The 12,769-nt window shown below is 35.4% G+C and overlaps 3 protein-coding genes across 4 annotated transcripts in view; 2 read left to right on the plus strand and 1 right to left on the minus strand.

The window, feature by feature from the left end:
* On the plus strand, window positions 689–1,239 carry LOC104755418. Its single transcript, XM_010477796.1, has one exon. The coding sequence runs from the start codon at window positions 737–739 to the stop codon at window positions 1,079–1,081; it is 345 nt and encodes a 114-aa protein (XP_010476098.1). The 5' UTR covers window positions 689–736; the 3' UTR covers window positions 1,082–1,239.
* LOC104755419 (heat shock 70 kDa protein 16) lies at window positions 1,756–7,789 on the plus strand. Its single transcript, XM_010477797.2, has 11 exons — window positions 1,756–1,871; window positions 2,236–3,498; window positions 4,108–4,320; window positions 4,457–4,552; window positions 4,640–4,750; window positions 4,948–5,139; window positions 5,258–5,317; window positions 6,840–6,926; window positions 7,017–7,145; window positions 7,268–7,398; window positions 7,519–7,789. The coding sequence occupies exons 2-11, from the start codon at window positions 2,326–2,328 to the stop codon at window positions 7,619–7,621; spliced, it is 2,295 nt and encodes a 764-aa protein (XP_010476099.1). The 5' UTR covers window positions 1,756–1,871; window positions 2,236–2,325; the 3' UTR covers window positions 7,622–7,789.
* The window catches only part of LOC104755420 (protein DETOXIFICATION 36), a 4,877-nt gene continuing 2,481 nt past the window's right edge, over window positions 10,374–12,769 (minus strand). Inside the window, exons 3-8 of one of the 2 annotated variants that reach the window (XM_010477798.2) lie at window positions 12,487–12,742; window positions 11,690–11,746; window positions 11,335–11,573; window positions 11,116–11,234; window positions 10,940–11,026; window positions 10,374–10,784 (exon numbers count right to left, since the gene is read on the minus strand). In XM_010477798.2, the coding sequence (XP_010476100.1) occupies window positions 10,722–10,784; window positions 10,940–11,026; window positions 11,116–11,234; window positions 11,335–11,573; window positions 11,690–11,746; window positions 12,487–12,742 (821 nt within the window). In that variant the 3' untranslated portion in view covers window positions 10,374–10,721. The remainder of the gene's footprint in view (window positions 10,785–10,939; window positions 11,027–11,115; window positions 11,235–11,334; window positions 11,574–11,689; window positions 11,747–12,486; window positions 12,743–12,769) is intronic. The other variant, XM_010477799.1, reaches the window with a different exon arrangement.

Consider the following 12,769-nt stretch of genomic DNA (forward strand, 5'->3'; position numbering starts at 1 on the left):
AAATCATTATTCATGTAAGTTCGAGAATTCGAACTCAACAAAACTATAAAATAATGATTTGTTCTAAACGTAGATACTAAGGTATATACCCGATAAATGATAAACATATAAATAAAAGGTTAAAATATTACTAGAAGATGCTTTAACAAAACGTAAAAAGAAAAAGAGAGGTTAAAATAGTGATTGTACATATGTGATTTGGGCAACATTTAGAAAACTCGTAAATTGAAATGCTAGAGTTCGAAATGTCATATTATGACTATATATACCAAATGACCTCATTTTGCAAGAAAATAAGTTAAAATATTTGGACGGCAAACTCGTAAATGGAAATATCTTTAGTCTAAGAACGTTATCTTACAAGTATATAACAATATATGAACTCATTTCGCATAATTAAATTAGAAGAAAGATTATAGGAATTAATTATTGATTGTTAGCTGGAAATTTCATACCATCTCATATATTTTACTCTATCTTATATATTATCTTTAATGATTTGACTTTTAAGTTAATTTTTCTTATTATTTTTTCCTTATAACAAATTATATATCTCGAGGAAAAAAATATACTAAACACGTATACAACTATACAAGTAACCTAGTTAGTGCAGCAGCACTGCTCAATGCAATGACTACAAATACTTGAATCATTTCAACTCGTCTCCTCATCTCTCTGATCATTTTACCTTCTCCTTTCCAAAAGTCGTCGTCGGGGAAAACTCAAAAAGACGGACATGACCCTCTTCAAAAGGCCGTCACCGTGCCTTTACACGAAGGTGGACAAGGAAGACCCCGAAGAGGTGCTTCACCAACGAGCCAAGTTCTTGATTTACAAAACACTTCAAGAAGCCGACTTGGTTACTCGGCGTGATCCTCATTCGTCGTTTATACGGCTGAAGCTTTATCTGTTGAAGGTCAAGATCGCAAAGAGGTTGACTAAACTGCGTCGGAGCGTAGTATCCGCCGTTAGATTTGGCGGGATTCGAAAGCATTCTCACAACGGCGTGAGAGCCTTGAAGAAGCTTTTCCAAGGTGGTGGTGCAACAAGTGGACTACCTAGGCCTATTTTTGAAGTTTGATGATTTCTAAATTTTATATTTCTTGTTTTTGTGTATTTTTTTTTTCTTTTGTTTCTGGAGTTTCTGTTAATTGATCTCTATTACAAAAGTTTATCAAGAAATGTAATATGAAGAGATCATGAGTTTTATTTTTTCATAAAAGGGGAAAACAATCTTGTTAAGTGTATAATAATAATAACCATTTAACCATGTGATGCTTCAAAAATATTTGTGAGCTAGACACGTATTGCTGATTGCTCTTTACTTAGTCGGCGTAATCTCATAACTAATTACTACTCAAACTCTCATTCATTATATCGGATATAGATTATATTGTTATGACAGTTTTCGAAATTTAATCAACCAAAAAAATAAGTATGTAGATTTTTTTTTGCCTCAATATCATATTTTTAATATACATACTACTTACTAAGATTTTTTTGATAAATATATTTCTGAAAATTAAACATAATTTATTGAACCCGATCACACCTCAACTGAACTTTGTGTACGTTCGTGCGATATCGTGAAAAAAAATTCTCTCCGCACGACACAAACTTAAAGTTAAAATCTTGGTGTTAGGTAAGGTCAAAAAAAATATCTTGGGGTTATAATGTCAATTAAATGGAATAGATAAGGACTTAAATCTAAATAAAATTTCCTTTTCTGTAATTCTCTTTACCCTTTTTTCCCTTGTCTCTCTCTCTCTCCCTCTTAACTTTGTTTTTTTTTTCTCTCATCTTCTTCGTTCGTCCTCGTCCCCAAGTCATCGGAGGTCTTAGCGTCACGCGATTCGAAGATTCTGATCACCGTATAGTCTTCTTCATCCTTTTCTCTTTCTTCTCGTTTGATTTGATTTCTCATTGACGAGCTAGAGTTTCGTAATGCGTATATATATATCTAAGATCTCTTGTTGATTTGCTTAGGAAAAAATCTAAGAGTGAACAATAGACACGAAAATTTTCTGATTCCGTTTTAGTATTAAACGATCCTGTGAGGATTTTAGTGCTGAAAATTTTCACATTCTTGTGAAGTTGATTGCGTCGTTTCTCAGATTGTTACCGGTTCTGTGCTTACCTTTTATGGGTTACTATGTTGCATTGATCCGATTGCTTTAATTGATAGATTCTCTTAAGTTGTTGATGTGATTTTGGTTTTGGTTTCTTATATTGCAGAAGCGAGGAGTTTGATTCGCAGGAAGCTCATAGTGTAGAGATCTTTTAAGTTATACGGTTATCTATTTGGTTTTTTTGAGGTTTGCTAAAATGAGTGTGGTGGGATTTGATGTTGGTAATGAGAATTGTGTTATTGCGGTTGCAAAGCAACGAGGGATCGATGTTTTGTTGAACGATGAGTCAAACCGAGAAAATCCTGCTATGGTTTCCTTTGGTGAGAAGCAGAGATTTATGGGTGCTGCTGCTGCTGCCTCTGCTACTATGCATCCCAAATCTACTATTTCGCAGCTAAAGAGATTGATCGGTAGGAAATTTAGGGAACCTGATGTTCAGAATGATCTGAGGTTGTTCCCTTTTGAAGCTTCCGAAGGCTCTGATGGTGGAATTCAGATTCAGCTTCGGTACATGGGTGAGATTCAGAGCTTTAGTCCTGTGCAGATACTAGGCATGTTGCTTTCACATTTGAAGCTGACCGCGGAGAAGAGTCTCAAAACTCCTGTTTCAGACTGTGTCATTGGGATACCTTCCTACTTTACAAACGCACAGAGACTTGCTTATTTGGATGCTGCAGCTATTGCTGGCCTGAGGCCGTTGAGATTGATGCATGATTCTACAGCCACTGCTCTTGGATATGGTATATACAAGACAGACTTGGCGGCTAACTCGAGCCCTACTTACATTGTGTTTATCGATATTGGTCACTGCGATACACAAGTGTGTGTGGCATCATTTGAGTCTGGAAGCATGAGAGTCCGTTCTCATGCTTTTGATAAGAACTTGGGCGGGAGAGATTTTGATGAGGTTCTCTTCAACCACTTTGCCGTTGAATTTAAGGAGAAATACAGCATAGATGTATATACAAATACCAAGGCGTGTGTTAGGTTAAGAGCATCATGTGAGAAACTTAAAAAGGTCTTGAGTGCAAATGCTGAGGCACAGCTGAATATTGAATGTCTGATGGAGGAGAAGGACGTGAGGAGCTTCATCAAGAGAGAAGAGTTTGAGCAGTTGTCAGCAGGTTTGTTGGAGAGATTAATTGTACCGTGTCAGAAGGCTTTGGCTGACTCTGGATTAAGTTTGGATCATATCCATTCTGTGGAGCTAGTTGGTTCAGGTTCCCGAATTCCAGCTATATCTAAGATGCTAAGCTCCTTGTTTAAGAGGGAGCTAGGCAGGACTGTGAATGCAAGTGAGTGTGTAGCTCGAGGATGTGCGCTTCAATGTGCAATGCTCAGTCCAGTTTTCCGAGTTAGAGATTATGAGGTATTCTTTAATAAAAATTATCTAGCACAATAATAAGATTATTACAGTAGTTATAGGTAGTGTGTAGTAAAACATGATGGCGTTTATAGCTTAACAGATTTATTTCCTATGAATGGCTAATGTTTCTTTTGTTTATGCTTCCCATATTTTCAGGTTCAAGATTTTTTCCCTTTCGCAGTCGGCTTCTCATCTGAGAAAGGTCCCATAAACACAATATCGAATGAATTGCTCTTTCCGAAAGGCCAGGTCTTTCCAAGTGTAAAGGTTCTTACTCTACATAGGGAAAACACTTTCCATTTGGAAGCCTTTTATGCAAACCATGACGAAATAACACCTGATTTACCGACTCCGATCTGCAGTTTTAAGGTATGCTATCTTTCAGGCTTTCCTTTACTGGATCTATATTCAGTCTTTATAGCTCTGAGTTCACACTGGCAGTTATTCCATTATTGGGCACTGCATANGTAAACTGTCTAGCACAATAATAGATTATTACAGTAGTTGCCGAATAGGTAGTGTGTAGTAAAACATGATGGCGTTTACACCTTTTTGGATTTATTTCCTATGAATGGCTAATTTTTCTTTTGTTTATGCTTCTCCTATTTTCAGGTTCAAGATTCTTTCCCTTTCGCAGTCGGCTTCTCTTCTGAGAAAGGTCCCATAAACACAACATCGAATGAGTTGCTCTTTCCGAAAGGCCAGGTCTTTCCAAGTGTAAAGGTTCTTACTCTACATAGGGAAAACACTTTCCATTTGGAAGCCTTTTATGCAAACCATAACGAAATAACACCAGATTTACCGACTCCGATAAGCAGTTTTAAGGTATGGTATCTTTCAGGCTTTCCTTTTTTGGATCTATATTCAGTCTTTATAGCTCTGAGTTCACACTGGCAGTTATTCCACTATTGGTCACTGTTTATATTATGGAATTCTAACTTTGCTGTGTAATGTTTGTTAGATTGGTCCTTTCCATATTTCCCATGGAGAAGCAGCACGTGTCAAAGTAAGAGTTCAGTTAAATCTCCACGGGATTGTAACGATCGATTCAGCTTCTGTAAGTACAATCTCATCAGTCCTCTCCAGATATGATTGCCTTTACATCACTCCCTAGCTTGAGTCTAAACTTTCCATTTCTGAACAGCTAATAGAACATCACAAGGAGAATATAACATCTGAAGATGTGATATCCGAAAACAACCACCAATCTGCTGCTACAAAGGATGACACTTTAGACGCTTCGTCAGGTCCTACTGTAAGTATAGTTTAACACCGTCTAAAAAATATAGTTGCATAGCAAGAAGGCTGCAAGCCGGAGGTCCGACAAATAAGAAGCTGATCTTAAAGCATTGGCATCTCCATTCAATTCTGAAACTATCAATTGGTTGTTCCGGAGATTCTCCAAAGCATGGTAATCTGCAAAAATCCTGAGATTAGTTTTATCTTGTGTAGGGTAATGAGCCTAAGGCTATCAAAAGAATGGAAATTCCAGTTGTTGCGAATCTATCTGGTGCATTGACAAAGGATGAGTTATCGGAGGCCAAACAGAGAGAGAACTCTTTAGTGGAGCAAGATCTGAAGATGGAATCGACAAAGGATAAGAAAAATGCTCTTGAATCCTTTGTTTATGAGATGCGTGATAAGGTACTACTCCATCTCGGTTTAATAGCTCCCACCTCTAGATTTTGGTAAAAAATGTTTGTTTCCTTTTTAAGATGTTATCACTTCCAAGAATAGCAGTTAACACTGTGTATATGGGCAGATGCTAAATACATATCGGAACACTGCAACCGAGTCAGAACGGGAATGCATAGCTAGAAATCTTCAGGNGTCCTCTCCAGATATGATTGCCTTTACATCACTCCCTAGCTTGAGTCTAAACTTTCCATTTCTGAACAGCTAATAGAACATCACAAGGAGAATATAACATCTGAAGATGTGATATCCGAAAACAACCACCAATCTGCTGCTACAAAGGATGACACTTTAGACGCTTCGTCAGGTCCTACTGTAAGTATAGTTTAACACCGTCTAAAAAATATAGTTGCATAGCAAGAAGGCTGCAAGCCGGAGGTCCGACAAATAAGAAGCTGATCTTAAAGCATTGGCATCTCCATTCAATTCTGAAACTATCAATTGGTTGTTCCGGAGATTCTCCAAAGCATGGTAATCTGCAAAAATCCTGAGATTAGTTTTATCTTGTGTAGGGTAATGAGCCTAAGGCTATCAAAAGAATGGAAATTCCAGTTGTTGCGAATCTATCTGGTGCATTGACAAAGGATGAGTTATCGGAGGCCAAACAGAGAGAGAACTCTTTAGTGGAGCAAGATCTGAAGATGGAATCGACAAAGGATAAGAAAAATGCTCTTGAATCCTTTGTTTATGAGATGCGTGATAAGGTACTACTCCATCTCGGTTTAATAGCTCCCACCTCTAGATTTTGGTAAAAAATGTTTGTTTCCTTTTTAAGATGTTATCACTTCCAAGAATAGCAGTTAACACTGTGTATATGGGCAGATGCTAAATACATATCGGAACACTGCAACCGAGTCAGAACGGGAATGCATAGCTAGAAATCTTCAGGAAACAGAGGACTGGCTCTACGAAGATGGTGATGATGAATCTGAAAATGCTTACATTGAGAAATTGAATGATATCAAAAAGGTAAGTAAATCTCTCAAAAGTTCCGTTTGTAAAGGTTAGTCTCTGCAGATGACTTTCATGTCCTAATTGATGACTTATATTGCTGAGCAGCTCATCGATCCTATTGAATTGCGGTTTAAAGATGGAGAAGAGCGAGTACAAGCATCAAAAGATCTTCTGANGGCTGCAAGCCGGAGGTCCGACAAATAAGAAGCTGATCTTAAAGCATTGGCATCTCCATTCAATTCTGAAACTATCAATTGGTTGTTCCGGAGATTCTCCAAAGCATGGTAATCTGCAAAAATCCTGAGATTAGTTTTATCTTGTGTAGGGTAATGAGCCTAAGGCTATCAAAAGAATGGAAATTCCAGTTGTTGCGAATCTATCTGGTGCATTGACAAAGGATGAGTTATCGGAGGCCAAACAGAGAGAGAACTCTTTAGTGGAGCAAGATCTGAAGATGGAATCGACAAAGGATAAGAAAAATGCTCTTGAATCCTTTGTTTATGAGATGCGTGATAAGGTACTACTCCATCTCGGTTTAATAGCTCCCACCTCTAGATTTTGGTAAAAAATGTTTGTTTCCTTTTTAAGATGTTATCACTTCCAAGAATAGCAGTTAACACTGTGTATATGGGCAGATGCTAAATACATATCGGAACACTGCAACCGAGTCAGAACGGGAATGCATAGCTAGAAATCTTCAGGAAACAGAGGACTGGCTCTACGAAGATGGTGATGATGAATCTGAAAATGCTTACATTGAGAAATTGAATGATATCAAAAAGGTAAGTAAATCTCTCAAAAGTTCCGTTTGTAAAGGTTAGTCTCTGCAGATGACTTTCATGTCCTAATTGATGACTTATATTGCTGAGCAGCTCATCGATCCTATTGAATTGCGGTTTAAAGATGGAGAAGAGCGAGTACAAGCATCAAAAGATCTTCTGAAAATTATTGCAGAAAATCGAATGGCTGCAGAGTCTCTTCCTCCTCCACGAAAGAACGCGGTTTGGTTCTAAACTACTTACATAAGTCTCACTCTATTGGCAGTACAATCTGAGATGAGATAGATAGAAGTTTGTCAAGATTGTTATATGATGAGACCCCTGATTATATTTTTCGTTTTCAGGTTCTTGATGAATGTCATAAAGCTGAGAGGTGGCTTCAGGAGAGAAGCGCAGAACAAGAATCTTTACCCAAAGACGCTAATCCAGAGATGCAATCTGGTGAAATCAGGAGAAAAGCTGATGCTCTTAACGCGTAAATATAACATAACCCTCTCTCTTAGTTACTCTTCAAGCTATTTTAACCGCATAAACTTTGGTCATAATTGATAGAAACGATTTTTAAACTGATGAAAGGATGTGAATGTGTTTTCAGGACGTGCAAGTACATTGGGAAATCAAACTCTCCGCCCATGAAACCAGAACATAATGGAGGATCACAAGGAAGTAGAAACTCAAATGATATGGAGGTTGATTGATTTATCTGACTCTTATCATTCTAAATTTTGACTCTTTTATTCTACATGGGGCAAAAAAAAAAAGAAGGAAAAAATAAGGCCAAACAATCTCACTGCGTATCTCTCATGTCCGGTGATTTGAAAACAATTTTTCTTCTTTTGTCAACTATTTAAAACAATTTTTCTCGAGTTTGCTTTTTCAAAGACTTTTTTTTTTTCCCTATGGTGAATATCTTTTTGGTTTATTTTAAACATTTATTATTAAAAAAAAAAAAAACAGAAAATGTTCTATTATGTGCTTCAATTTCACTTGCAATTTGTAACCACTGTTATATTTGTTGGCTCGATTGTGGTGACATGTGCAACCAATTCTAGACCTACAAGTTTTTAAAAGCAGTCCTACATAAAACCCGTGCGAGTGAGTGAATAATTTGGAGATCACCATATCAAACTACGCGTGATGGTGAGTGGATCCGTATACCCCAAATTGAGATGATTCCCTCCCACTTCCCTATCATCCGTTCAATTTTGTTTCTTTCTAGTCGTACGAGCTCGAATCTCAAACGGATCCAACCATAAACATTTAATATTGCCGTACAAGTTGGAATCTTTTATTTTATACTTGTCAAAGTATGTTGTCTCTTGATCACGAGACAAAGCTAGCCGATTTTGTGGAAGATGATAAAAGACCAAACTTATAGTCATACCACTCATGTCATGTAACAACAACAACAACAAAAACTATACTACATAACAGTAGATTTACCATATAATTAGTCCTCAAATCTATTGTGTGTGACACATAATCATCATCTTGTATATCGTTCTCTTCATTTCATTTTCTTGTTTTGTGGTTCTTTTAAAGAAATTAGACAGTACTTATGAATAAGAAAAATAAAATAATAAGTGAGGTGAGTTGTTTCCAACCGCAATATTTAATAACTTCACCAACATGATGGAAAGCATTTAACTGAATGAATCTTCACATGGACCATTAACTAGTATTGGGGATTGGGGATTGGGGAATGGGGAATGGGGAAGCTCAAACACACAAAGGCTATGTCACATCGCATTCTTAGCGATAGTAAGTCTTGATGTTTATTTTTTTTTTGGCTAAGACTGTATTGTGTTACTATTCAACTAGAATACAGTATTCTCCTAAGTTTTAATAAAAAAATGCAGAAGAAAATACGTAAAACGTTTGTAATATTTTAAGTTAACATAGGCAGCTGATAAATAAAATTAACAATATTGTATTCTTTGTTAAATGTCAACATTATCATTTTATCATTAAATATAAATGCAATTTTTTTTTAAAAAAAAAAAGAAAAGGAAACGATGGACGACATACATAACGAGTATTCTGGTATGGGGGATAAATCAGTGAACCGAATTTAAAACTAAATCTAGTTTGGGTTGGTCTGTCGTAGTTTAAGTTTCATTCCAAGTTCAATCTTTTTTTAGTAGTATGAATGCATCATGCATCATGCATGGTGATGGTGTCCCACTTTTATTCAGGGTATGCTAACTACGTTATGACTGTTCTAAATTATTAGACAGAAACAAACAAAGTAAATCAAACCGAATCAAATCAAATCAGATCCAAAAACTAAATGATAAACTTAATTTGGTCCACCAAATTTACTCATTCAAAAGCCAAGTAGTTTCAGTAAACCAGATTTTGACTATTTCAGCGATAACCCTCTCGCTTTCAACATTCGTGCGAAGATATATACTCATTAGTCTTACGAACGTTTTAATAGTCTACTATAATGGTATTAGAAAAGAAAAAATGACTAAATAAACGTGACTTCTTTTGTTTTCCAACTAGTACAACACTCGCTACAAAGTTTAAATACTTATAACAATTTCGTCATCATTAGATGGAGATAATTACTTTAGCAGACTAAACTTGACTACGATAAAGTTTTTCTCATATAAAATATTCTGAATTTCTCGTCGCTTTGGTTAAGTTTCCGTAAGAAACGTAGTTCTAACTTCTAAGATGTAAACTTGATACCGACTGCATATAGTCGGTTAAGATGGCAAATTATCTTATAGTTATAATTTGTGGTCTTTAAAAATAATAAATCATCCGAAAATAGTTTATATGCACTTGAAAGTTTATAGGATTACCTGTTTTACTATGATTGGCGTTACAACACACGATGATAAGTTTAATCTGACTCGTTTGACGTTGACCCACTAACAACTCAACAAATATTATTTATTCTCTGCCTCCGTCGAAACTATCCTACCTAAACTTTTATTGACCATTGACTCTACCCTTTTTTTTTTTTTTTTTTTGAACAAAACCATTGACTCTACCTTAACATTTTTTTTTATGAATTATAAAAAAGATTTGTAGAAACATAGTCAAAAAGTGTTTAAAACGAATTAAAATAATCTTTAATCATCCCAAAGTTTTCAGAAAATACAGAGTACGTTCACTAGCTTAGTATAACATATACTATTTTACAGATTACATAATTGATAAATGATAATATGGAAAAGAGAAAGAGTAATTATATAAGTTTTTACATATTACAAATAGGATCAGATAGATGAACTAAAATAAAATAAAATAAGTTATAAACGAATAGTAAGTAGTTCCAACTTGTAACACCACGGAACAAAATGCAAAATCACCAAAATGGAAAAACATGCCACTTGAAATCATATAACTATTACGTAAGAAAATTATATGAGTGACGAAAATTATGTAAAAATTCCCACATTTTGTAGGGTTACCAAGAAATAATTGTGGACCATAACAGCCATATATGTTTTCATTATTTGATCCATACACAAGAAACGTTTACAAGAAATTTCACTCTTCCACACAATACATCAACATATCATCATTCTTACTTCCTTACAAAATCATGTACATTGACCACGTTCTTAATTCTCGTACTCCAACCCCCTCTGAAAACTTTTCGATTTTCCAATTCATTAATTAATTAAGAGATCCGCATATCGAATCTCTTGATTAACTAACTAGGGTTTTATCTTTCTTTTTTTAATCAATTTGGGGAAAACCAGAAAAAAAATTATATATAATGGACCTCCAACTCTCCCTAAGATTTAATTTCATTTTGAAAAGATCAATTTATTTATTTTATTGCTTAAGTAGCGGAGAGCTGTCTTCCCACTGGTCCAATCGTCTCGACGCCTTCTCCACCTGAATTAAAAACCAAAAAAATATAAATATCCTCAAATAAATAAACAAATGAACCCAAAGTCAAAACATACTTACTAAAATTGTTGTATTAGTGAAGATATAAGCTTGCACAAAAAAAAAAAATGAAGATATAAATGGTAATCAGTAAATTATACCTCTTTATCCCAATCAGTTCTGAAAGTGACAATGACTAAGATAATAGTTTGCATGAGTGTTCCCCCAATCATCCCTGTCCATATTCCCTGCACCAAATCATTAACAATTTAATTTAATTTCAAAATTTACACCACTTCAACTAATAATATAAGACCATGTAAAAATGAAATTTTACCCTAGCTCCCATATCATAGGTGAAACCAAGAACATAACCAATAGGAATCCCCACAATGTAATAACATCCAATGTTAACGTACGCCACATATGCTTGCCACCCACATCCAACAGCCACACCTGTTTTTATCCAAAAATAAACAAAATTCAATTATTGAATCATTCATTCACAAATCACAACTAATCGACTAATTGAATTATATTTTTGCCGTATTTATACCAGATAAAACAGGTTGTACTCCGTTGAGAACAATGGTGATGGCTAAGAAAGGAGAGAGCTCGGCGACGGCTTCAGCAACGGCTTCACTATCCGTGAAAATGTAACTGATGACGTGACGCCATGAGAGGATCACGACGGCTTCAAACAATGACAGTAAAAATGATACCACCGTAGTTACCGCGGTTGAAAATGCTGCTGATCTTGGATTTCCAGCTCCTAATTCGTTACTAACTCTCACACTGTAGTAACAAATAAATTTAAAATATTAGTAGTTATTATCCATTTGTAATTAACTTGTGTTATTTATTTATTACCACATGTGTGAATAATAATAGAAAACGTTTTTTTAACCAACCTGGCAGCTGCGTTGAATCCAACGGACACCATGAACGACATTGCCGAAATAGACATGCTGCAGATAAAAACAAAAATTAAGTAAGATAAGTTAGAGTAATAAGAACTTGTAGTATATTATTATTATGACCAAGTCATAAGAAAGAGTCGGTAATAAACTTTTTGTTTCTTGTTCAGAAGGAGTCAGTAATATACTACACTTTAATAATCAAATCCTTAAAATAAGTCGCTGTAATAAACTAGTACTCCAAGTTGGGTCTTGAAGTTATCGATACTTTATGAGTTTTCCAAGGCACAAGAAGTGCATGCCGTTGTTTATCAAGGAAAACAACACGAAGTTTACGCTCTCAAGAGAGCTAGTAAGAAACGTCCAAAATAAAACACTGATTTTGGCTTTAACGCAAACATACATTGAGACTAACGTGACTTTTTTTGTTTCTCAAAAAGGAGATTCCCAAAAACTAGCCAAAAGTTGAAGAGTTTGATCGGACAAATGATAAACAGCACAATACCATTATGGACACAGTGTTCTGATTATTGTTCTTAAATCTATACTAAACAAAATCATCCACGTTTTTTTAAAAAAAATTGTAACAATTACGGCTACATTTCATGGAAGGAACTAAAATTTTGGAAGTATTCTAAAATTTTAATAGTACCCAAAAATAAAGGTTTTTATCTATTTTCGGCTGTATGTACGTATTTCTATATTTTATGTTTGGCACATTATGTATTCTACTTGATATGTTAAAATACTGGAAATAAAAACTAAAATGTAAAACATGGAAAAAAACTTACCAGATTGCTAAAGAATCTAAAGCAAGTTCAGGGTCTTTAAGAAGTCCGGCTAGGAGAACAAGAATCTGAGAGTACCAAGATTCAAGGCAGAGCATGACGGCGGAAGCCGCAGATAACTGGAAAAAGTCCCAAAGACCATCAAAAGCTTTCCAGCTAAAACCAACCCAAGTCCGGCGACATCTTGGACTGATCTTAATGTAAACAATCTGAGCCAAAACAATGATCCACCACGAGAGACTGTGAACTACGGAGAGACCAAGTAAGCCCCAGCCAAACTTGAAAA

Source organism: Camelina sativa, chromosome 17, assembly GCF_000633955.1.
Source record: "Camelina sativa cultivar DH55 chromosome 17, Cs, whole genome shotgun sequence".
In the NCBI taxonomy this organism is placed as follows: Eukaryota; Viridiplantae; Streptophyta; class Magnoliopsida; order Brassicales; family Brassicaceae; genus Camelina; species Camelina sativa.